The sequence below is a fragment of the Penicillium expansum genome (assembly GCF_000769745.1).
Source record: "Penicillium expansum strain MD-8 chromosome Unknown contig106, whole genome shotgun sequence".
Classification (NCBI taxonomy): Eukaryota; Fungi; Ascomycota; class Eurotiomycetes; order Eurotiales; family Aspergillaceae; genus Penicillium; species Penicillium expansum.
The window spans coordinates 155,699-180,642 of NW_015971230.1; the positions used below are offsets into that span (position 1 = coordinate 155,699).

General features: G+C 47.6%; 9 protein-coding genes across 9 annotated transcripts; 5 read left to right on the forward strand and 4 right to left on the reverse strand.

Moving 5' to 3' along the window:
• Window positions 1–351: 351 nt before the first annotated feature.
• On the forward strand, window positions 352–4,342 carry PEX2_034690 (putative cation chloride cotransporter; the record flags this gene model as incomplete). Its single annotated transcript, XM_016740744.1, has 4 exons — window positions 352–877; window positions 929–1,520; window positions 1,572–1,737; window positions 1,787–4,342. 4 exons carry the CDS (start codon window positions 352–354, stop codon window positions 4,340–4,342), a joined length of 3,840 nt encoding a protein of 1,279 aa, XP_016601357.1.
• A 620-nt stretch (window positions 4,343–4,962) lies between these two features.
• erg12 (mevalonate kinase) lies at window positions 4,963–6,561 on the forward strand (the record flags this gene model as incomplete). The annotated part of the gene is made up of 1 exon (XM_016740745.1): window positions 4,963–6,561. The coding sequence occupies one exon, from the start codon at window positions 4,963–4,965 to the stop codon at window positions 6,559–6,561; it is 1,599 nt and encodes a 532-aa protein (XP_016601358.1).
• A 2,306-nt stretch (window positions 6,562–8,867) lies between these two features.
• Window positions 8,868–10,990, forward strand: PEX2_034710 (Glycoside hydrolase, superfamily; the record flags this gene model as incomplete). The annotated part of the gene is made up of 4 exons (XM_016740746.1): window positions 8,868–9,059; window positions 9,125–9,140; window positions 9,189–10,528; window positions 10,601–10,990. 4 exons carry the CDS (start codon window positions 8,868–8,870, stop codon window positions 10,988–10,990), a joined length of 1,938 nt encoding a protein of 645 aa, XP_016601359.1.
• Window positions 10,991–11,161: 171 nt separating this feature from the next.
• Window positions 11,162–13,389, reverse strand: PEX2_034720 (acyclic terpene utilization AtuA family protein; the record flags this gene model as incomplete). Its single annotated transcript, XM_016740747.1, has 7 exons — window positions 11,162–11,736; window positions 11,803–11,942; window positions 12,008–12,211; window positions 12,268–12,902; window positions 12,963–13,141; window positions 13,197–13,271; window positions 13,326–13,389. 7 exons carry the CDS (start codon window positions 13,387–13,389, stop codon window positions 11,162–11,164), a joined length of 1,872 nt encoding a protein of 623 aa, XP_016601360.1.
• Window positions 13,390–14,103: 714 nt separating this feature from the next.
• PEX2_034730 (CoA-transferase family III) lies at window positions 14,104–15,920 on the forward strand (the record flags this gene model as incomplete). The annotated part of the gene is made up of 2 exons (XM_016740748.1): window positions 14,104–15,039; window positions 15,099–15,920. The coding sequence occupies 2 exons, from the start codon at window positions 14,104–14,106 to the stop codon at window positions 15,918–15,920; spliced, it is 1,758 nt and encodes a 585-aa protein (XP_016601361.1).
• Window positions 15,921–15,964: 44 nt separating this feature from the next.
• PEX2_034740 (fungal specific transcription factor domain-containing protein) lies at window positions 15,965–18,397 on the reverse strand (the record flags this gene model as incomplete). Its single annotated transcript, XM_016740749.1, has 5 exons — window positions 15,965–16,484; window positions 16,537–17,755; window positions 17,830–18,086; window positions 18,145–18,182; window positions 18,374–18,397. 5 exons carry the CDS (start codon window positions 18,395–18,397, stop codon window positions 15,965–15,967), a joined length of 2,058 nt encoding a protein of 685 aa, XP_016601362.1.
• A 1,745-nt stretch (window positions 18,398–20,142) lies between these two features.
• PEX2_034750 (uncharacterized protein) lies at window positions 20,143–21,639 on the reverse strand (the record flags this gene model as incomplete). The annotated part of the gene is made up of 5 exons (XM_016740750.1): window positions 20,143–20,317; window positions 20,667–20,784; window positions 20,848–21,194; window positions 21,252–21,484; window positions 21,538–21,639. 5 exons carry the CDS (start codon window positions 21,637–21,639, stop codon window positions 20,143–20,145), a joined length of 975 nt encoding a protein of 324 aa, XP_016601363.1.
• Window positions 21,640–22,010: 371 nt separating this feature from the next.
• PEX2_034760 (uncharacterized protein) lies at window positions 22,011–22,229 on the forward strand (the record flags this gene model as incomplete). The annotated part of the gene is made up of 2 exons (XM_016740751.1): window positions 22,011–22,041; window positions 22,090–22,229. The coding sequence occupies 2 exons, from the start codon at window positions 22,011–22,013 to the stop codon at window positions 22,227–22,229; spliced, it is 171 nt and encodes a 56-aa protein (XP_016601364.1).
• Window positions 22,230–22,545: 316 nt separating this feature from the next.
• On the reverse strand, window positions 22,546–24,195 carry PEX2_034770 (uncharacterized protein; the record flags this gene model as incomplete). Its single annotated transcript, XM_016740752.1, has 3 exons — window positions 22,546–23,175; window positions 23,248–23,322; window positions 23,386–24,195. The coding sequence occupies 3 exons, from the start codon at window positions 24,193–24,195 to the stop codon at window positions 22,546–22,548; spliced, it is 1,515 nt and encodes a 504-aa protein (XP_016601365.1).
• Window positions 24,196–24,944: the final 749 nt, after the last annotated feature.

Here is a 24,944-nt window from a genome sequence, read left to right on the forward strand (position 1 = left end):
GCATGGACAGAAGGCCAGGCGCTTGAAATGATAGCGTAGGTCAGCTTCTCGGAGTGAAGATTCGGGTGGAAAGGCCAAGATGTAATTGAGGAGGGTTTGAGACACTAACATTAGCGCCAAGCAGTCCACGGCCGATCAGCTCCAAGTGCGGTTGATGGGATGCAAACTGGAAAATGTTTGCACCTTACCAACGTCATCTACTGATACAGCTTGTTTTTCTTTTTCGGTTCATTTGATATTAGCGCCGCCTCTTTGCAGACTCAATGGTCTTGCTGGGACTGCTGGCTTCTGTTATCTAAATTGAATTGTTGTTTATGCCCTCATGTTCATACCATAAATCTCGCAACTGACATGGCGAAACGAGTCGGAGAATCCTCCGACTCTTTGTCTCGGCGACGCCCAACTTTCGCGGCTCGTACTGCTCAAGAGGATGTCTCACGACTTGATCCGGGGGACTCGGCCCATAATATCTCTGACGAACGTACTCGCCTGCTACCCTGGCCACCGACTCGATGGGCCCGTCCGTATGAGCCCGTGAATTCGTCAGAACCAACCGATGACCAACGCCATGCCTCTCCCATACATTACTTCCGGGGCCTCTCTCAGTGGTGGAACAACCGAGGGGACCACGATCAAGAACAGCAGAACGGTGGAGATACCACTTCACAAAATATGTTCCTTTCTGCAGATCCTTTCCGCGACGCCCGCGCTGATAAGAAGGACAAGAGTGGGCATCGATCCCGATCGGTGGATGAGCCGAAGAAGCTTGGTACATTCTCTGGTGTCTTTGTTCCGACGACATTGAACGTCTTGAGTATTCTTATGTTCCTTCGGTTCGGATTCATCCTGGGACAAGCTGGTGTATTGGGCATATTAGGTGAGCATTATCTTCCCACAAAGTCAGGATCCCACTTCTGATACATTAAAGGGCTGCTACTTGTATCATACACAATTAACCTCGTGACAACAATGTCTCTGTCTGCAATTGCAACGAACGGGACGGTCCGAGGCGGTGGTGCATACTACCTTATCTCTAGATCTCTGGGCCCCGAATTTGGTGGCTCCATCGGCATTGTATTCTATCTTGGTTATGTGTTCAACACCGGGATGAATGCTGTTGGTTTGGTGGACTGTTTTACTCAGAACTTTGGGACGCAGTCTGGGGACTGGGCCAACTTCCTGGAGGAAGGCTTTTGGTGGCAGTACCTATGGGGAACCATTATACTGGTATTTTGCACGGGAATCTGCTTGGCAGGAAGTTCCATATTTGCTAGGGCAAGTAACGGGCTTCTGGTTATACTACTCGTGGCAACTTTCAGCATACCGCTCTCTGCGGTTTTTATGAAGCCTTTCCCAATACCTCGCCAGGGGGTGGAGTTCACGGGACTTCGTTTGAAAACTTTGATGGGGAATCTCAAACCTAATCTAACAAAAGGAGCTGCAGGAAGCCAAATCAAAGGACGAGAGAACTTCCAAGACCTCTTCGGCATTCTGTTTCCTGCTACAGGAGGTATTTTTGCGTAAGTTGGCAACAGCAGACTTTCAACACCATTTCACTAATTGGCAATTAGAGGTGCAAGTATGTCTGGTGACCTGAAAAACCCAAGCAAGGCTATTCCTAAGGGTACGCTTTCGGGGTTGGCTTTGACTTTTGTCGCCTATGGTCTTGTCATCCTGGCGATGGCGGCCTCGGTGACCCGGGAGTCTTTTTATAACAATGTGAATGTTATACAAATCGTAAGTCCTTACAGGAGGAAAACTACAAGCACGATCTAACTGAGTGTAGGTCAATGCCTCTGATAGTGTGATCCTTCTTGGAGAATTCGCAACCAGCTTCTTTTCCGCTCTGATGGGTGTGATTGGATCTGCTAAACTTCTTCAAGCTATTGCGCGAGATAGCCTCTTTCCTGGCATAGGAATCTTTGCTCAAGGCGCGCAGAAAACCGACGATCCCGTATATGCCATCATTATAACCTTTGTATTCGCCCAGGTCACAATGCTCTTCGACATCAATCGCATTGCATCCTTTGTTACCATGACCTACTTGATGACGTTCCTTGTGATGAATCTCGCGTGTTTTCTTTTGAAAATTGGCTCTGCGCCTAACTTTCGTCCGTCCTTCCACTACTTCAACTGGCAGACTGCAGCGGCTGGAACGCTCGTTAGTGGTATCAGCATGTTTTTTGTGGACGGTATTTACGCTACAGGATGTGTAGGCATCCTGGTGGTTCTCTTCCTGCTCATCCATTATACCTCGCCACCCAAGCCTTGGGGCGATGTCAGTCAAAGTTTGATCTATCATCAAGTACGAAAATACTTGCTTCGCCTGCGTCAGGAGCACGTCAAGTTCTGGCGTCCTCAGATCCTGCTCTTTGTCAGCGACCTCGACAAGCAATACAAAATGGTCTCCTTCTGCAATTCGTTGAAAAAAGGATCTCTGTTTGTACTAGCTCATGTTCTTGTGACCGATGACTTCTCAGCAGCTGTTCCTGAAGCACGTCGCCAACAGACTGCATGGACAAAATTAGTCGAGTATTCCAAGATCAAAGCCTTTGTCAATATTTCCGTTTCGCCCGCTGCGGAATGGGGTATGCGAAATATTGTATTGAATTCAGGATTGGGTGGCATGAGGCCCAATATTGTTGTGATCGACCAATTCCGATCGGACCAGTCACTTGTTGAAACCCTATCCTTGAACAGTGGTCGCAGAGACTCGAGGACTAGACGCCACTCGGTCCACCCGAGCTCGCGAAACGAGGAATCCAGCGAGTCTGGGTCGGCAAACCCGCCTATGAGCGGGCAGAGTTATGTGACGATCCTTGAAGATCTCTTGTTCAAGCTCCGGATCAATGTTGCCGTAGCTAAGGGATTCGAGGATCTGGAGCTACCAGACCCCCGCGGTCGTCACACTAAGAAGTATATTGATTTGTGGCCGATCCAAATGTCCGCCGAGCTTGGGGCTGATAGTGAAAGCAAGCAAAATGTGCTGACCACTAATTTTGACACGTACACTTTGATCCTTCAGTTGGGTTGTATTCTCAACACTGTTCCCTCGTGGAAGAAGACATACAAGATCCGGGTTGCGGTGTTCGTGGAGTACGAGACTGATGTGGAAGATGAAAGAGGGCGAGTTGAAGCTCTCCTTGACAAATTACGTATTGAGGCCGAAGTCTTGGTCTTCTGGCTTGCCTGCGGTGATCTCCAGGTTTATCAAACCATCGTGAATGATGACGCTTCGGTCACAGCTGATGCCCGAGAGATGGTTAATTCCGCTCTACAGGGGGAAGACTGGTGGCAAGGCGTGTTACGAGCTCGTGCCCTAGATCAAGAACCGCAGGACAAAACCAGTGACAGTCTCCATCTTGATAAGTCATATACCTGGCAAGGACCATCGAGCCAAGACAGTGGAGCCAAGCCTTTACACCATCGAGTGACTGGCTTGAAGAAACTGATTCAGTCCACTCGACGCAGACGATCTGTCTCTAGCTTCCGGGCTCTAGGAGGAGTGAATCTCGGCATGCAAACGCATCGCCTGCTAGATGCATTCGTCGACTACAGCTCGGATAGCCCGAGTGAGAGCGAAGACAGTGACCTGGAGGCGTACGCCAGTGATCCAGAACCAGAGGACGGCGGAGAGGACATACTCAGCGCTCGAAATGAGGCTATACCCGTCTCCGGATCTTCGAGACTCCTTGGGCGGTCTAAGACCGATGATTGCAGCCCTACCGCAGACTCCCCAGGCACACCAGTGCGTGTGAGCTCTCAAGTAGAGGAGACACCATCCAACCAGATAATCCCATCAATAATTGAGACTGGCGACGATGCCTCTCCGAAAAGCAAACCTCTAGGTCTACGGCCCTCTATGAGCCGTTCTGCTTCTAGCAACCGGTTCAGCTCCGCACCCATCCCCGAAGCTAAAGTGGACACTGAAGCTGAGGAGGGTAACGGACCGTCTATCATGTTCGCGGCGCAAAATTCACCTCCACGATTTACAAACAAGCTAGATTCTATCTATGCTCGTCGTCCATCTGCTGTGTCGCCCAGCTCGCCTAGTGCCCACGGTAATACACATGCAACGGGATACCCTGGTGTGGCGTCGGTTCCATTGTCTTTTAATGATCTTCCAAGTCGAGCACAGCATTTGATTCTGAACGAGTTGATGGTTCAGCAGAGTGGTGACACCGCCGTTATCTTCACGACTTTACCGTCTCCCGTGGAGGGGACTTCGCTCAGTGCGGAGGATAGTGCGTCTTACTTGAGTGACCTGGATGTCCTATGGAACGGCTTGCCCCCGTGTCTGCTGGTGCATAGTAATAGCATGACCGTGACGATGAACTTGTGATGAATTAATGACTGCGGATTATGCGGACTGTACATAGTACATCTAGATTTGAGATTTTTTTTTTCCAGTTATAGATTGTTGGAAATATGTATTTGATAACGTTACCCATGCAAATATTCTATTCCGCTAGTAACTACTCCGTAGATTCACCTGTAAATACAACGGTATCCTGAACACACAAAGGCATAGAGACGATCATCCCGGCGCTACTGCACGCCACAAAATCTCTGCACTTGCTAGAATGTTGTATAAAAGGGCGACAAACCAGCTGAATTATCAAGATACGAGAAATAATATAATAAGACCCAAGACCTAACAAGGGTCCTAAATAAATAAGAAACTAATCTGACCAATTGGTATTGGTGTGGCTGTGATTGGGCCATTCCTCTCGCGTTCCCTGGTATACCCAGTAGCTTCGAGCACTTCTCCCCCAACTTCTCCATTGCTCCATTGCCCCATTTGCTTATATCTTGGCTCTTTGGCTATTTGGCTCTTTGGCTCTTTGGCAATTTGCTTTGGCAATTCATTCTTTACGTTCCTCGTTGGCTTGACTTCTATTTCTATCCTTTTAATTCCTAATCCCAATTTCGCCCCTTTGTTGCCCGAATTCCAATCCCGTCATGACCGAGAATGCCACCCGCCCATTGAACGGTATGGGTACAAATCCCGCACGTCGTACAGTCGACTTTCATCCCGAAAGCACGGTCAAAGTCCTCCCTATCCACCCCAAGGGTGTGAACGGAAACGGTGCCCTGGACGACTCCGACAGCGCCTCCGTCTCCTCAGAAACACACGAAGCGATTGCTACTGGGAAACCCAAGCGGCCGATAATGGCTCGCAAGGCCTCTTCGCCTATGGCGCCTACCTTTATGGTGTCCGCGCCGGGCAAGGTTATCGTCTTTGGCGAGCATGCTGTGGTCCACGGCAAGTCTGCTATGGCCGCGGCCATCTCTCTTCGCTCCTACCTTCTTGTCACCACCCTCTCTAAATCACAGCGCACGATAACGTTAAACTTCCGGGATTTGGGTCTTAGTCACACTTGGGATATCGACACCCTACCTTGGGACAAGTTCCACGAGCCCTCAAAAAAGAAGTTTTACTACAGCCTTGTCACCGAACTCGACCCGGAACTTGTCGATGCAATTGAACCACACCTCCAGGGCGTCTCTAAGGGCCTCCCAGAGGAGCAGCGCAACATCCATATCCGCTCCGCATCCTCATTCCTCTACCTCTTCCTCTCCCTAGGCTCCCCACAAAGCCCAGGCGCTATTTACACCCTTCGATCCACTATCCCTACCGGAGCCGGCCTAGGAAGTAGTGCTAGTGTTTGCGTCTGTCTTAGCTCCGCGCTACTTCTTCAAATCCGTACACTCGCCGGTCCCCATCCAGATCAGCCACCGGAGGAAGCAGAGACACAAATTGAGCGTATCAACCGCTGGGCCTTCGTGGGGGAGCTTTGTATACATGGCAATCCTAGCGGGGTAGACAACACGGTAGCCGCGGGCGGCAAGGCTGTGATTTTCCGACGCGACGATTACTCGAAACCTCCGACGGTCACCTCGCTACCTAATTTCCCCGAACTTCCTCTCCTACTTGTCAACACCCAACAAGCGCGTTCCACAAAGACAGAGGTCGACAAAGTCGGTGCTTTAAGAGACGCCCATCCTATTGTGACGGAGTCAATCCTTAACGGCATCGATCAAGTCACCTGCTCTGCACAACGTTTAATCCAGGACCCTAGTTTGAAGGACCCTGGTTTTAAGGGTATCAGTGAGGCCACCCTCGCCCACATCGGAACCCTAATCCGGATCAACCACGGTTTCCTTGTCTCGCTAGGCGTTTCTCACCCCCGTCTTGAACGCATTCGTGAACTTGTCGATTACGCCGACATTGGCTGGACAAAGCTGACCGGTGCAGGTGGTGGCGGGTGTGCTATTACCCTCCTCCGGCCTAATGCAAATGCGGAAGTCAAGCAGGACCTCGAACAAAAGTTCGATCAGGAGGGTTTCACTACGTACGAGGTAACCCTTGGCGGTGACGGTGTTGGTGTTCTCTACCCGGCCGTCCTACGCAATGGCTCGGATGAAGAGGGCGGCGAGGAGATCGATCAACAGAAGTTCGAAAATGCCGAGGGCCCCGAAGGCATTGAGCGTCTTGTTGGTGTTGGAGTAGAGGAGAGGAGAGAGGGCTGGAAGTTCTGGAAGCGAGCTATCAACTAAGTCGCTTGTTTCCAAGGTTGGCCTTGGAACGCAGTGAGACACTGATTCCGACTTTCTTTTCCTCCCCGGGCTCACCATCTTCTGTGGTCATTCAGGTCAAGACTTTCGTTTCCTCTTGGTTTTGATTTGGCCTTCTTTTCACCCATTCATCTCCCATTCTCTGTACACATTATCCTTATCCACCATATGCATTATACACCCACTTTTTTCATCTTCATTCTCGGTGTCAACGTGGTAGTCTACCTTGTTGAGTTTTGTCATGGACTTCGCCATCCATGTTCATCTCCATCCCTGTTCAGATTTCGGTTATGATTGTGTTGCCCTTTCCCTCGCTTCTCGATTTCTGCAACTTTTGTTCCGGGCCTTTTCTCTTTGCATGAAATAATTTGACGCCATGACTGTGGAAGAACTGCTCCTCTAGATTGGTTTAGGCTCTCAAATACATCAATCACATAATACTATCAGAACTTTGCAATACAACAAGTAGAGATCCCAAACCCCACCGAAGTGAGAGATGCAGCCAGGTAATGAGAAGCGCGCTAGCCCCCCATAGAGGGGAACTGCTAAAAGCTTAACTTTGAGGGAACCACCTTTTGGTTGATGGAATTGATGAGGGAACGGGGGCAGGGTGTACACCAAACGCTTTCTAATTGTCATCTTCACATTTCATCAATTATCACCACAATGTCTTCACCCGAATTCCTCACCCGCCTCGAGGGAACCACGGTCACCCTCAACCCATCACCAGAATTGCCGTATATCAGTCTAATCGACAAGGTAATGATAACATTGTCCCCGGAGGGTTTGTTACGTATGTGATGTGGGCAAAGGTACCAGGTGAGTCCCTCGACATGCAAGAGTTCTGGAGTTACTCGTTCCCCCAGCGAGAGGAGATCCGACTTAAAGTTCCACGAGGTCACACCACCCATATTTTAACTAATATTGGAATTTTCTAATTTGCTAATTATATCTACAAAATTTGAATCTCCTCAGGGAAGCGCCGGTGATTTTTAGGACTCTTAAGTTATAAATAACCTGTCAAGAGAGGACTACGTCAAAATGCATGGTTGAATGTGAGATAGCATTGAAGAGAGTTGTAGAAGCTAAGCTATAGGATGTTGATATAGGGGTCTATCTTGATGGCTATAACGATATATCCTTTGCTTTGCACTAGCAGACCTGAACTCGAAACGACGATGCCCTTCCCTGCTCCAGAGATGACGCCTAGCAAGGTCAGTTTCTTATTCTTATACCTCGAAACGCTAAACGTGAAACATGGAGACTGCCCCACTTTTCTCCACGGGGTAAAGCCCTGGAGGCAGAGCCACTTCTGGCAGATCACCGTTAGACTCACCTCCAGATACCACAATGTATTTCATCCTCAACTCTGAGACTCAAAGCTGGATAAGAATATTGATGAAGATCAAAGGAAGATATGTAGATAGAGAAAGAAAGCTAATACCGATTTGGAAATACATATGATATAGTGGCAGATCAGATACCGCCTTCATCTCGAGACAGCTTTTTCTTTCAGCCTATTCTTTGATCGTCTTGTTTGATAGTCCTTTGTGTTTTACTAGAAGTGAGAAGGAATCAGTTTGCTACATGTGCCCACTCATAGTTTAAGAAAAATGTTTTCGCCTGAATTTCAAGGCGAAATTTGGATGGACACACTTGCCGTCTCGACACAACATCGTACATCGTACATCGTACAACGGTATAGCCTAGTGCACGGTCAGCTGAATCTCGATATCACCTTTTCACTATGCAGATCACTGGTAATCAAAGGATCGACTATGATGTGCTTAGGTTCAAGCCCGAATCCATGTACCCCGAGGTCGATCCGACCTCGGGAGTATCCGACGTCATGACTTCTCTCAACGCTCAATGAACAACTTACACTAATGCACAACGCATGGCGCAGGAATAAAGCAAGATTGACATGTGCAAGATAATTAATAGCACGATCCAATGAAATGTTCAGAAGACGCTTGTCGTGATTAGATGCCCGCCTCCCTACATGTTGGAATGTTGGCAGATCCAAGGTTCTATAACCTGTGTCTCAGCATGATGATTTGCATGCGTATCCATCTCGGGGTCCATGATGCCTCTGTGGAGAACACCTGTCAGGCCAGGTCCAACACGAACGAATCACACCCTACAGTCATGCAAGTCACTCCATCTAAGACAGGGGCAGTGCCTTTTCTCTCGAAAACCTTGACTTTCCCTAGCATGGGTTTTTACTGATTCTCTTCGCTCTTCTGCAACTTATTGCTATACATATCCTGTATAGATTCTAACTCGTCATGAAGTCTGAATCTGTGACATGCGCCGGCCTCGCGACATCTATTGTTTTGCTCGCTACGTGCCTAATAGGCGCGCTGGCTGAAGGGGATAATTCCACTAAAGGGAATAGTTCGACTGTTCCCATCAGTCTGATAGTCGCAAGGGAGGGTGGTAATAAGTCGAGTCCGCTTCTATATGGAGTTATGTTCGAGGTGAGCAATAAATTAGCTCTATGATTACGGCAAGTAATTGTGTTGCTAACCTTTGATATTGTTAGGAAATGGATCATTCTGGTAGGGAGCTTGAACCTGTTGATTAAGAAAATGACTAACTATTCCAAGGCGATGGTGGAATCCACGGACAATTGCTGCAAAACAATGGGTTTCAAGGAACTAGTCTTGGTTTGACTTCCTACGCTCCGGTGGGAGATGTGACAATCTTCCAGGATACCTCAAAACCCGTCAGCAAAGCAATTACGTCCTCGCTCAACGTCGAAGTACAAGAAGGTGTAACAGAGTATGTTGGCTTTGCCAATACCGGTTACAACGGAATTCCAATCACGGGTGCCACATATAACTGTTCATTCTGGATGATGGGCAACTACTCGGGAACCATCAACCTGCAGCTTGTTGGGTCGCATAGTGGCTCGATATATGCTGATCATAATTTGACCGTCAAGAGTACGGATTCAAAATTCACAGAATTCAAAACTATGTTCAACACTACTTATACACCAAAAGGGGATAATGAGTGGCATTTGACGTTTGATGGATCAAAGGTTGCTGGTAGCTCGTTGAACTTTGGCTTAATCCAACTGTTTCCTCCTACTTTCAAAGAAAGAGAAAATGGGTTGCGAGATCACGTCGCAATGTTTCTGGACGAGGTCAATCCAGCGTTTCTCCGGTTCCCGGGCGGGAACAATCTCGAAGGCTTAGAAGTTGATTCTCGCTGGAAGTGGAACACCACGATTGGACCCGTGGTCGACCGCCCAGGAAGAGAAAGCGACTGGTTTTACCCCAATACAGATGCCCTCGGCCTGGACGAGTATCTGTGGTGGTGTGAAGACATGAACATGGCGCCACTCCTGGCTGTGTGGTCGGGAAAGTCCTATGGGGACATCCTCTCCGGGCCAGACCTTGAACCTTTTGTCGAGGATATCATGAATGAGATGGAATATCTCTTTGGCGACTCTTCAACACATTATGGCAAACTGCGAGCCCAGAACGGTCGTAAAGAACCATGGAAGGTTGATCTTATTGAAATTGGCAACGAAGATGACCTTACTGGTGGCTGTGACACCTATCCGGATCGTTTCAATCAAATTTATAAGGCCATCCACGACAAGTACCCACACATCACGTTTGTTGCTTCCCATGGGAACTATTCTTGTCTGCCATCTCCGCTTCCCGAAAATGTCATCATTGATCTTCATCTGTACCGAGCACCAGACGACTTTGTGAAATTGTTCGACCAGTTTGATAACCAGCCGCGGAACCAGTCAGTGATGATTGGCGAGTTTGGATGTCGCAATACTACAGAAGAGACAGGAACATACTGGCCATACGTGCAGGGCAGTTGCAGTGAGGCCGTGTACATGATTGGAATGGAGCGCAACAGTGATATTGTCAAGATGGTGGCTTACGCACCCTTGATGCAGCACTTTGATTTCGTCTCTTGGTCGGTAAGATTATCTATCGAAAAGATGTCAAAAGAACACCAGGAATATAGCTGACCACGCTGTTCTTAATCATAGCCCACTCTATACGGTTTCAATTCGGCTCCCGACTCCGTCACACCTTCGGTTTCATATTTTGTGCAAAAGATGTTCGCATCCAACAAGGGTGACACCATTCTTCCAGTTCACTCATCAGCAGCATTTGGACCTGTTTACTGGGTTGCTTCGAAGACAGGTTCACAATACTACTTGAAACTGGCAAATTATGGTCCCGAGCACCAGACTGTTAAGGTAAGTATACCAGGAACCAAATCTGGTAAACTGGAGATGCTTGCTGGCCCCAAGTACCAGGGCAACACACCTTTCAACGTGAAAATCCAAACTGCCACCACCAGTGTGTTCAATGGACAAGGGAATTATTCAATAAACATGGATCCTTGGGCTGTCGCTGTTCTGGCAGTCTCATGAACGAGACGATTGAACATGTTCTAGCATTTGATGTTTAATGCAACGTGTGCATTGTTCACTGATTCAAGAATGTTAAGCATACTCAACTTGTGTCTAATAGACTTCACGATCAAATTTCTGCATCTCACTGATCAATATATCTTATAATATGTTCCGCGATACAAATAAAATTCAATCTAGAATCTCCACAGGAACTTCAACAACCTTATCACGCACATAGTCCGCAAAGCCCTTGCCAAACCCATCCAATCGACTCGAGCTGCTAACACCCCGACCAAGAATACCATAGACCACAAAGTGCACAGCATGAATGTGCGGGAATTCCACTCTCTCAACCAAGAACGACTCATCCCAGTCATTGTCATCAGCGAGCATCTCTCGCATTCTTTCAATGCTCATATAAGACCGCAGCCAAGACCAGTGAGTGGCATCAGGGACAAATATTCCAAAGTTGAGGTTAGATCCTTTGTCACCAGACCGGGCAAGAGCAATGTCTCCCAATCGAATAGACCGAGTTGGAGATTGGAGGAGGGCGACTTCATCGCTGGATGAATTGTGGTTGTAGCTTGCACGTGGCTCCAAAGCTTTGTACGCTGAAGGATGACCTGTTGGGAATGAGATGATAGAATCGGGTCCATCGATGAAATTAATCTCCTCGTTGAGATCATCCTGTTTGACTATAGCAGGATAATAGGCTAGGAATGGGCGTGGGACCGCTGTGCGCATGTCGAGGGAGGAGTGGAATCCTAAAATGCGCATAGTCGAAGTCAGCTAGGAGCATGGATTTTAATATAGCAGATATTTGTTCGCACCTGAAAAATGCTTAAGAGAAATGTCTTTCATTGCTTTTCCGACAGCGAGAACAGCGTCGGCCTCGACTGCAGCAACAAAGACCCGTAGGTATGTGGTGCTTTGTCGCTGTGAACTAGGGTTTGGAGCAGGAATACCAATTCTGGATTTTCACATATCGACGTCAACGCTGGTTCAAGTTGGATTTGGAAGATGAAATAAAGTTACCTTTGGAATTCGAGTGTGTAAATCCGATCGATGGATTCTTTTGGAATGAAGTGTCGGATTTGTCTTTCGATCAGATCCCACTTCTCATCAGTGCCATATCCAGTAGCATTCAGTAAGATCTGAGCCTCGAAGCCACCAGGATAGAATACTGCCAGCTTGGTTGTTGGAGGAGGGGCATAGCCTCGTATGCCATGAACACGAACCCTAGACGTAGATTTAGCAAGTATATCAACAGAACGACGGAAAAAAAAGACACTTACCTATCCTTTCCAGCTTGCTCAACAACAACATCGTCCAGCATAGCACTGACATCACTGTTCAAGTAGACATTTCCTTGAAGCTCATACAAAAGTTGACACCGAACAGTATCGACATCAATCATACCGCCAGTTCCAGGATGTTTCGCAACAACACACGATCCATCAACATCAATCTCTGCAATGGGAAATCCCGGCTCAATAAAAGTGTCAAATGGGTGTCGGTCAAACCCAGAGAAGTTGCCGCCAGTAACATAGGCCGAGCACTCAATAAGGTGACCCGCCACCAGGGACCCGGCCAGACGGTCATAGTCCGACTCCGACCAGGAGTGCCAGTACCATGCAGCCGCAATAACAGGACTGGCATCTGCAACTCGGCCGCAGATAATTATATCTGCTCCACGGCGGAGCCCGTCCACAATTCCCCGGGCTCCGAGGTATGCGTGCGCTGAGACCATAGGGACGGGCTTGGAGGTGTTGGTGAATGCATATGTGAGAGGGCTAGGTTTGACGGAAGTATTTCCTGCGTCGAGGTGTTGGAGTCCTTCTGCGGATTGCGGCATGTTAGGGCCGAGTTTTGTGTAGAGGTCATCTCCTGATAGGTAAGCTACTCGCATAGCGAGGCCTTTTTTGTTGATCTGTTACGCTTTAGTTAGTATATGTCTATATTCATATAGTTGGGCGAAGACTGTACTAACGAGTTCGTGCACTTTCAGAGCTAGCCCTTTGGGATTAAGAGCTCCTCCGTTTAATACGACTTTGATGCCCTTTTCGGCGATCACGTCAATGCTCTGCTGGATACCTTCCCAGGCTGTCTGCTCGTATCCGGGATGTTCGCCACGTTGATAGGCCTGGGCATTATTTGCCATGTTGACCTCTTAGCTCAATTAGTACTTAGTACTTTCTTTAGTTCATATTGCCAAGCAACGTACCCGCCAGGTAATCGCCCGTGATAAAGTCAACATCTCCCAGAGTGGCTTGACGATACATCTCGTATGCAGGATCGCCTTTTGTACATTAGTACTGTTGGTTGTTGGGTTTAATTTAGATGTTCTCCATACCATGAAAACCAGAGCAATTGGCGACTCTGACTGGTCGGCTATTTTCACTTGAATTGGCAGACATTGTATAGTGTTGTAGATCTTATTTTTCTTTTTTCAAGAAATATTGAGATAAGTGGTTGATTTTAGACTAAAAGGTTGTAGAGTATAACGAAACAGTTTGAATTGAATGCTACTATTATATTCGAATGGTTATTCCAAGTCATGAACCCCCTCGGTTGGAGAAGAGCACCGAGGCAAAAGCACAAGAAAAGAATCCCACGGGAAATCCGTCGAGTCATAAACTCCGTGGGCCGTGGAACTACTCCGGAACTAGTTCCCCACTGATTGAACGAATTAAATAAGAGTGATAAACATTCGTTCATAATTTAGGTCTAGTTTTTGAGGCTGAATCCAACCTGTTAACATAATTCCGTGGGCTTTTTGCTTATTCCTTCCGTGGCGGTTTTTTCAAAGCGCTGGCTGCGGGGGGGATCACATCGCTTCATACCCAATGAGGAAGGTACCCCATTTATGGACCAGTAGGATGTTCTCGCGATTGTTGGAGTTGGTAAGATTTGGATGTAGTCCAAAAAAGAAAACACGAATTGGTGTGTTGTAACTCGGGTTGGAGATTTAATTGAGTCTAAGGACTTTGCATAAATTTGCCCGTGTAAGTATAAATGGGGGATCATCGGCAGCGGTGTATTTTCGAGAACCCGTGAAGATTCGCTTAACAATCGCAATTGTCACATCCTTTGTCCTCTTTGTTATTTTGTCCCTTTGTCTTTGAGCTAAAATGCACGAGACTATCCCCGGAAACGAGGTATACGGACCCGGAACCTATATCGATAAGACCGCCCTCCCTGTACCGGAGGATTCCCGTCGAGTCTTTGAACTGCTGGCGTCACGAACACCAGGTTTCACAAAAGACACTGCGCTATGGGATACTGTCAGCTTTGAAGGCCGGCCGGACCCTATGGTCCCCGGTCCGATGAAGTCCCCCGTCGTGACAGCGGCTTTGCATGCCATGTGCGGGCTGGTGGCAAACGAACTTCTTGAGCTACGGGATGGCAAGCTAGCCAAGGAAGCCAGCGTGACTGTAAACACAGACCATGCTGGAATCTGGCTTGCATCGACGTTCACGGCATTCGTGAATGGCAAAGACATTTCCACTCTTGCACGGGCCCGCGAACTTCCCAACATCTTCGACAGGGACTTCGAGAAGGGATTCGGGGTCGGTCCATTAGCTGGCCGAGCCACTGCGCTGTATCCCACCAAGGACTCCGGGGTGTGGTATCAACTCCATGGGTCGCTGGATGCAAGCAAGACGCTCTGCTCGATGGGGATCAACATGGACGTGCCGTTGAAATCATTCCAGGAGGGATACGACTATATTCGGGAACATGTGCAGAAATGGAGTCCTGATGAACTTGAGATGCATAATGTGAGACATGGATTATGTGGGAGCATCTGCTACTCTCCCGAAGGCTGGAGGAAGACTGAAATGGGGAAGCGGCTTGCGGAATACCCTCTCGTGAATTACACGCGTGAGTCGTATGCGCAACCGACGCCGTCAGTTCCCTTAACTCAGCTCCCTGATCGTCGGCCTCTGGCTGGGATCAAGGTCGTGGAGATGGTGCGAATTATCGCTGGTCCCACCGTTGGAGTAATTCTCGCATCGTTCGGTGCAGATGTCATCCGTGTCAACTGTAGTAGATTGGCGGATTTGAATGTGAGTGAAGTGGATCATTCTTCTTGTTCTGAAACCAAACACTAATCATCTTCAAACAGGTCCTCCAATTAACCCTCAACGCCGGAAAACGCACGATCGATCTCGATATTGGAAAGGAGGAGGAAATGGCCCGACTCAAGGAGTTGGTGGGCGATGCAGACGTGTTTGTCCAGGGCTTCCGGTATGGGTCACTGGACCGGAAGGGACTAGGTCTGCAAAATATGTTGGATGTGGCAGCCAGAAGAAACAAAGGCATTGTCTACGTCGATGAAAACTGTTACGGTCCATCTGGTCCATTCGCCGAGAGACCTGGTTGGCAGCAGATCGGGGATGCCGCATCTGGTGCTTCATACGTGATGGGTCGGTCGTTGGGATTTGATGAAGGAACGAGTGTTCTTCCACCGCTGCCGATCTCTGATATGACTACTGGTGTTGTCGGTGCTTTGGCGACAATGTTGGCTATTCGGGATAGGGCTCAGAAAGGTGGCTCGTATCACGTTGTGAGCTCGCTTGTGGCTGGAGACGCGATTCTGGTAGACCCCGAAGTTGGCCTCTACCCCGTTGAAGTGGTAGAAAAAACCCTCGACACATTCAAATTCGCGCGCTCATCTCCGGATCAGTTCGTCTCGGAGATTATGATCCAGGTTATTGATGGGTGGAAACGGGTTTTCCCGGAATATCTTGCACAAGACTCTCCATTTATGATGCGCTTTGAAGATAGCCCATGGGGGCGGATGGATATGTTGAGACCCGTGGCCAGACTAGATGACAAGGACGCAAGTCCTATTTGGAAGAATGCTCCTGTTCCGAATTGCCATCATGATCAAAGCATCACCTGGCATGATCATATTCCAGAGAGACTTTCTGGGTTGTCATATTAGTATAGTTATACGATAGAACTCCATGAATTCAATAATGTTCAAATTCACAACTCTCCAGTGTTTTCAGTTAAATCATATGCACCAAAATCATACGCCGGAGGGACACCTGCTAGCATGTCTTGCCAGTTCCAAGAAAGAGGAGCGGGTAACGATAGTGGTCCTGTAGTATAGAAACCTTGATCAGTAGACATTATGTTGCTGCCATCATTTTCAGTCGGTTGCGTGGGATTGAAAACAGCCGGGAAAGAGTTTGGGGGCAGGTAGTCATTCTGTGCCCACGTTTGCCCTTGCGGACGAATGGCAACTGGCTGATTATCACCCACAGACTCTGGCTCGGGATTTCTGGCCCGATGCAGCTCTTTCCTGGCTGCACTTTCGAAATCAGAGCATAATGCTAATACATAGTCTAAGTATGTATCTTGTTCTTGGGATGCGACCTTTGATAGGAAGCTGACAACCCCATGGATCATAGCAATATCCGATTCAGTGTCAGGACGTGAAGGATCAATGAGAATTTGGGAGAACAATGCAACCAAGGCTGCTCCTGGGAAGTAAACAATGCTCCTGTGTGATGTGTTAGAGACCAGCAAAAGTTCAACACATCAGATGAGCTTACCATTCAAAGGATTGACCATAGCGGTCTCGGACTTGACTGATCAGTTCAATCGCCGCTCGTGCCGCTTCTATTGACTGTTGCATTGATATCTCTCGGTCATTCGACAGACCTGGGGGATTGAGCCCCTCATTCTGTGGGCTGGCCGGCCAGCACCGAGGAAGTAGACAGACTCGGTGGATATTGAGGTAGCAACAATGGTATGCAAAGTGAAGTCTGAGGATGTGCGGAAGGAAGGCATGGTGGCCGATCGAAAAGTTTCTTCGGGGCCGGAGATTCGGTGGGATACTTCGTTCCCATGTTTCAAGATCGCCAAAGCAATCCCTCACATCTTTCATCAACTGTTCTTTGGTTTTATTGAATGCCTCGGTGCTATACAGCTCATCGCAAACTTTCCGTTGGATCAAAGCAAATCGGGCTAGTGCCGAAAAGAAATTGATTTTGGTATTCCCTATCTCCATCACTCCTAAGCCATCAGGTGGGTTCTCATGGGGCAGTAAAGTATTGTAATCGCGGGTATCTTGGGCAGCAGGACGGCCGGTCCTCTGACAGATATCGGCGTCTAGAATGAACGCTATCCAGAAGACTCTTTTCCGCTCTTCAATCTGGGACTCCGGGAGACCAAAGGAGTTGGATTTGTGCAACCCAATAGATTGTGACAGACGTACAGCTGCAGCGGCAAACATGAACAGAGGTTGGGGATTTGGCGTGCCCTGAAAGAAAATTGCCAATCCAAGAAGCGCCTGAACAGCGAGGAGATCGCAGGTTCGCATGAACAGCTCTGTGACCACGTTCATTACGTTTTTGACATGACCCAGGCATTTTTGCCAGTCATCGCTGCTAGCACTGGAGCTCTCTGCCCTTCGCATGTATGCAAAGGCCAAGACAATATTAAATGCAGCCCACCATGAGGGACTTTCGTTAGGATTCCATGAAAAGTGTCTGCTGACCATTCCCATGAAACTTTCCGGCCCGAAGAGCGGTAAGGCCTTGTTAAACGTGTCAAAATATTCATGGACAAGATCTAAGATGACCGCCTTGGATGGTAAAGGTTGCGAGCATCTGCTTTGGAAATCATCTTGAAGAGCTCGGGGATACCAGTCGGCTAGCCTCCATCGACTGCTGTTTCTCTGAACGGCATGGCGCCATACATTATTACCCGTCTTGCTTTCAAGCCAGCCCGCACCCTCAGGGGAAACGATTGAAAAATGAGAGGATGCGCCTGGGCATAGTCGGTAGAATCAGCAGCTATTCGTGTAACCATTGAGGAACGATAGCCGGTGAGCCAATACTCACCAAAAAATCGCATTGCGCCTTTCGGAGTTTTAAGGGTATATGACCCTCCGTCGCCATCGGCCTCGGCCTCGAAAGATGCTTGAGTGGTGTCATTTTTCGGAGATGGCAACTCTGAATCGGATGCTTCTGAGGGTTGGACATGCTCTGGGCCTGTGTCTTCATCACTCGGCAGTCGCCGTCTCTTGGATGCATGTGCTTCATTCAACTCTTCTTGTAGAGACTGAATGCGCTGTTCCAGCTCATGAATATTTCCCCCGCTGTGAGTGAGTGAATATGCGTTAATTTTAAAGACCCAACAAGCCAAGTAGAACTTACCGGTCGTGCTTTTTCTTGCGTCGCACGGTGTCCTCGTACTTGCAGGGCAAGTCGAATGTTCTGCAGGGGACACAGACCGGGCGAGTCCCATCACATTTCACCTTCTTTCTTCTGCATATACTGCATGCCTTTTTAGCGTGCAAGTCAGCATCCAATTACAGTTGTTCCCTCAGTATATGGGGGCTATGGGGGCCGTCTAGGGGCGAGTCGATACCTTGGCAAGGCGTACAACGTTGCTGGCGTTCCCATCCATGATACAAAATGATTGTATTGTAACACCAAGATTGTTCCTTCAGGATTGCAATCCCTGCGCGGCTCCAATCATCATGATCAAGAATTGTAGGTTGAGACAACATGAGGTTTCCCGCTGAGATTCAGGCATTCAGGCTTTGAGGCATTAAGGCATGCAGGGTGAGTCATTATTAATGCCTCAGGCCAAAATAATGTATATACATTTGACCTTGACATTTCCCCTAGGTAGTCAGCTCCAAAACACGGTCTGTGATTCCTGTAGACTGCATGATTGAACTTCTAATTATGTGTACTCACTGCGGGATATTCATCGGGGAGGAGTAACGGCCTGCCGAAGAAGTGGCCTAGAACATTTATTTTGGCATTCTGGAAGACTTAAACTTTGGAAACTTTCTAAATTGGCCTGCATGGCGAGATAACGTCTTTTTTGAGTTTTGAATCTAGACCTCACTCTTATACCCAGCTCTTTTCCGATCCTATTCGTAGATTTTGAATAGAGGTTCTACATGAAACTTAGTGTTATGTAGTAGGTGAACTAGAGAACTAGAGTGGAAGCCATGATATGACTGTTAGATCAGAATATAGTGGCAATAATCCCCTACCACCAATTAGACCATCAATAACATGATATGAATCATTTGACTCAAATTGGGTGATCCTGTACACCTTGTACTCCCCCGATATAGGTTCGGTCAATGTACTTTGATCTTTGTGTATCAGCAATAGTTCGAGCTCGCAAAATATTTCCATAGTTCGAACCTCTTCACCGAATTATCTCATATAATTAGCTATTGCAAAGAACTATTTACTCAAAGCCATGATGATGCAACGGGATGTGACCCTGTATAACAACCCAATCTAGCCACAGCACATAGCCGCGAACCATAATTAAGCCTAAATATATCGCTTATTAGAATGATTATTCACTGACCACCATGACTATTGGGATCTTGTCTCACGATTCAGCTGTGTCTTAGATATCTGCTTGCGCTACCTTTGCTCTACCTCCGGTGAATGGCTGTGGTTCAGTTCATTGTCACACTATTATTTGCATCACAGACTGGGACTCCCGGATCAAGGTTACTCTCTCTTTAGGAATTATATCCAAAGAAAATGTAACCGTAAAACAGGAGGTACCTATATTGGCCGAGCCGAGACATATATTGATCAATGAGAAAAGATGAAGCCATGGCGAAGACCAGCTCGTTGAATCTATTGGCTAACTTCGAGCTTGTCGTGATGTTCCTGTTCACATCGTTTCAAAAGCCTCATTGTCAAGGAGCAAATATGGTTGCAATAACAGATCATGAATGCAACCTGTGGCTGGATTATATGCCCTTACCCGGTTGTTTTGCAGGTACAGTGCTTCCTAAGTCACATGGACTTGTCCAACAAGGCAAAAGACCACTGCAAACATTCGATCCAGCACTTCGGGGTTCATTAACTCCTACATATAAAGGCAACAAACCATCCCTTTCAAGTCGTCTTCTTTCCATCCTCAACAATCTTCAGCTTCATTCAGCTTTATTGCTAGCCCCCAGTCATATAATAAACAAGTACGAGCGCGCCTCTAAAGCCCACAATGGTTGTCATCGGTATCAGATCCCTCATCTGCATTTTGGGAATTGCTTCCCTTGGCACATCTGCTGCTGTCGATACTAATACCGTCCAAGGCTGGCAGCTGAACCAATACTGTAAGTTGAGCCAAAGTAAATCCCCGCCATCTCAAGCTGGGCTGATGCAAAATCAGGCACCGAGTTCTATACTGTCAGTAATGGAGACACCTGCTGGGACATCATCGCGCGGAACCAAAATAAGTTCACCATGAGCCAGCTTCTGTGCTGGAACAACGATATCAACCCGTGGTGCTCGAACCTGATTCCGGGCCGACAGGTCTGTGTTGGAGTCCAACGTCCTGGGCCTGTCTGCTAGATAGTCAAGTTAATGACTGAACTTTTGGCATTATAATTCGAAAAAAAAAAAAAAATCAAATAACTGATATCGCCAAGGCCTTTGATCTTTCAAATTATTTGATGGAAGTAATTGGAGGATGATTTTTGAGCTCTGAGACTTGCGCTGTTATTACAGATGGTCATTCATTAAATCAAAATTGAGAAGCTTGTTCGTATTGGGAAATTTATGCACTGTTTCTCTTCCAGGCATTGTGTAGCAATTGTCTCATCGTAATTGGCTTCACATCTAGGAACAGACTGTTGAGACGATCACCGGGCAATTGAAAGACATTGTTAACTGTGAGCCTGCTCACTAACGCAGTTACCTCTTTGAGTTCATCCGATGAGTATTCTATTCCCTCTGGCTGAGGAGGGACGGTGACATCACCAGTCTTGATTTGCTCCAGGCTATCGTATGTTACCTTGAACTTCTTGCCTATTTCGGAAATTACTATTAGGTCACGGATGTATCTCAAACAAGGGCGTGCGATATGCTTACCGGTGAATTCTTCCGCCATGCCGAGAACCTGGTTGTAGGTAACTTCATCCCCAACGATTACACTGAATTCAGGCCATTCATCAAGGCTAAGCACTTTGACCAGGTAAATAGCCATGTCGTACGTATATGTCATACAGATCACGTTGTTCCCATCTCCTGGGATCGCAGCCGTGCCGCTGGATATATCAATGCCAAATGTGAAGGGCTGCAGGTGGGTTTGGACATGTGGCATTCCCCAATAGTCCATAAAAAAACCAGGGATTACCCTGGTATATTTTAAGCCACTAGCCTTGAGACGATCCGCTGCATCAAGCCAGTATTGAATGCTAGGGTCAATCGGGAGTAACCTTGAAAGGGTCAGATATTAGCATGGAATAGCATACAGCTGAAGCTGATCAGCCTACTCGGGGGTTTGGACGAATGAGTATTCACTGGGGATGAACCTCTTCGTCGATGCTGACGCCTCTGCAGCTTCGATCAAGTTCAACTGAGACTGACTTGTCTCATCCGAAACAAGACCAATGGCGGATATGATGGTGTGGATATTGTGTTGCTCAAGCACACGTGCCATCGAGGGAATATCATCGTAGTTGATCTGCACAATTTGAATATTCTGCGAAGCGAAGTCCTGTTTCACCTGAAATGGAGGTCAGTCACTTGCTCAAGTGGAAAGTGTCTCTACTTGCGCACACTGCGAGATAAAACGACAATGTCAAACTTGGAGTCGATCAATTTTTCAACAATAGTTTTGCCCACTCCACCAGTTCCACCAGCCACAGCAATGACCGTCATGATGGAGAAGTTCTTAATAGTCGAGACCGTCGAGATAGTTGAAGTTGCCACGGGAGAATTCCCCGCGATAACCCCACTAAGCAGATTTTCACGTATTTACTACTTCTAGTTCTACTCCAGAGCCTACTATGTAAAATAAAATACTTATGTATCTCGAATCCCTAATCTGCATATTGCCAAACTCCAATCAAATTCCTCTAAAACTCATACATCGGGGATTCGGGCTTCAGACATCGGCGACTCCAGGGCTTCCCCCGCGCAGCCACGGCTATGACTAATATCGGAGGGAAAAGAATATAAAAGCCAAGTCTCCCGACAGTTCCACTTAAGTGAACCTCCCTCTAAAACCAATATACAAATCAATTCCCATCATGTGTATGAAGGCTACCTGCTCGACCTGCAGTAAGTTTCCACCCACTTTATCCACAGAATAGCAGCTGATTGTTACAGACAAGGTCACCTGGTGGGGTTGCGGAAGCCATATTCCTTCAGTGATGGACTCAATTCCCGAAGGCGAGTGGTGTTCCTGCGCACCTCAAGTTGACAAGGATGGGAAGAAGTACCCTCCCAAGGCGGCGAAGGCCGGCTGACTCCAAGGCTGTGTGATTTGTTAGTTGAGGGAAAGCGTTGTAAAGGACTTGTTATCAACAAAGCCTGGTGGATCTATCTCGACAATATTTAAGGGGAGGGGATTTGATGGAGTTCTGGAAATGCGAGCGAGATTTTATATGTCAATTGAAGCAGATATATAATGAAAGTATAACGAAAGACAAATCAAAATTCCAACACCAAAACCAAAACATGTCTGGTATGGAAGCCAAGTGAGTGAATAACAACACAGAATCAAACCAACGAGAGCGCAAGTAAAAGGCAAAGAGTAGAACCCATGTACAAAAGCATTAGACACTAGGGGGTCCCTTTCTTTCCCCCCTTCTTCTTCCCCCTCTTCGCTGGTGTCTTCGCGGGGGCTGCTGGTAATGGGATTGGAGGTGGCTGCGCTGTTGCCGGGCTGATGAATTTTGTCTGTTCTAGTAAAAATTGGGGTGGTTTTCCACCTCCTGGAGCTGCAGGAGTGGTAGCCACAAATGGCGGTCCCCTTGGCACAAAGTCGTCGGGAAGGGCTGGCAGCTGCCTGAGTTCCTTTTTGTGATCGCAAACATAGAGAATTCCCTGTCCATCTGGGCATGTTGCAGTGTAGAGCGCAAACCGCAGGAAAGGCCCCGAAAGAATCATTCCAAAGTGGTCCTCCGACTGAGATTGGAGGACACAGGCCTGTACTCTCATCCAATGGGATATAGGCTGATTGTTGCCGTCAGTCACCCGGACGTCAACCTCCACAACCTTGTGGCATGACGTGGAGCCAGGGATATCCATGATCTTATAGCCATGAACTGGAACTGGAATACCTAGCGACTCCAGCTGGTCTATGTAGCATTGAGGTATCGCCATAATATCGGCACCTGTATCATGGCACACGTATAGGGTGAGGCCATCGGCGCCAGGACGTTGACTATCAGCTGATATATGCACCGGGAACTATCGAGAAGACAAAAAATTTAAGTCAGAGAGAGGAAATGACAAGTTGGAAGATCAATATGGACACTGTACCTCAATGCTGTGGAGATTGGTATACGGCGCAAAGGAGTGAAACCCTCCAAGACTGCCACCACCTGCAGGCTGAAGCTATATTTGATAGTTCCAGTCAGAAACCATAATAATATATGCATGCGGTTGTGATCAACTTACACCTTCCACCCACCACGATTTAGTAGTATCGTACTCATCAGCCATTTTCTTATGAAGATTCGGGTCGAACTTCTGGGGCGTATTGAGCTGCACACCCTTCGACCAGTAGCTGACCCATCCTCTCGACCATCCCAATTTGCCTTCCCTGTAAGCTTTGATGAGCGCCGTGACATTAGGAAGCTGATTATCCGGGTCTCCTTCCGTCTTGAGATGTGTTTCGATAATACTCAAATGATCCAAGCGTCGAACAATGTCCCAGCTGAGTCCTGCCGGCTCAGAATGGATCATTTTATCGCGAGCAGCCCTTCTTTGCTCATACTGTGACAGTCTGAACTTAAAGAAGTTGGGTAAGATTCCGTCACTAATCCTCTCCATACACCTCTCGACTTGAGCATCGATGTCATTGACGTCGAGATCTAGTTCGTCGGCGTTCCAGCCTTCTGGGACAAGTGCTGGATCGGTAATAGGCTGGTCCCCATCGTGTCTCCATCGCTGTTGTTTCGGGGGACGTGAGTACCCCTCAACTTGACCATCTTGGGACATCATGCTGTAGTCAACATATTCGTGGTCCTCTGGCTCGAGGGGCAAATCATTTTCAAGTTCGTCGGATGAAAAATCAGAGGAAGGAGAAGGAGAACCCGCCCTTCTACCGTTGGTCGGTTTGCGCTTCTTGGTAGATTCATCTGGGTCCACAGGGGGCTCTGAGTACGTGCGCTTCGTGCTACGACGAGGAGGCATCTTGAAGAAAAGAAGAGAGACCTTGTGGCACGGCAGGAGAGAGCCAGACAACTTGGGTTGAAGAAGCAGCATTAAGATGGGGATATAGATGAAGATATTTGTAGTAAACATCTAGAGGAAGTGGTGTAGACCGCGACAAAGAACCGCGATGAACTGAGATGGCCTATGGAGTAGTGATATCTTCATGCTGGCGTAGATAGAAACAAATCGATCGATGGAGCCATTTCCAATATGCTATTTTTGGATTTCGAAAAGCTCATGTGCTGGACAACAAAGAAGCCTAGGAAAACACTCTAGGACCGCTAGCGTGCAGCTCATCAATAGAAATGACTCGAAGATAATATTTGTTCTCTCCGAAATCAAGCCCCTGGGGTTGCTTCGACATACTTTGTTTCATCTCAATGTACCCGTAAGTCCCATCCGAGATGGAAGACTCGAATCAATGAAGATATGAAAGGACCAGACGTCTTTGCCAAAGTGTACCAGGGCGAATAAACAAAGTACAACATATGGCCAGGGTTGTAGTTTCAGTCTGCTATAGCGTAGCCTGCTTGAACTTCTTGCTGACTTGCGCACTCTCTTCAATCTCTAGCGCTTGGACTAGCCATTGGAGAGAATGATATCTCTAAAAAGGATACCCTCAACAATCTTTGCAATGACTCGAGAAAAGTGAAATCGTTGAAGCTTGCTAGAGGCTTGCAAACACCGAACCAATAGCAACAAATCAGGAATTCTAGAGTGTTCCCAGGTTACAACAGAGTGTGTCACTTCTTTGTCCGAATCAAAGCATCATTTGAGATGTTGGTAGTGTGAAAGAATCG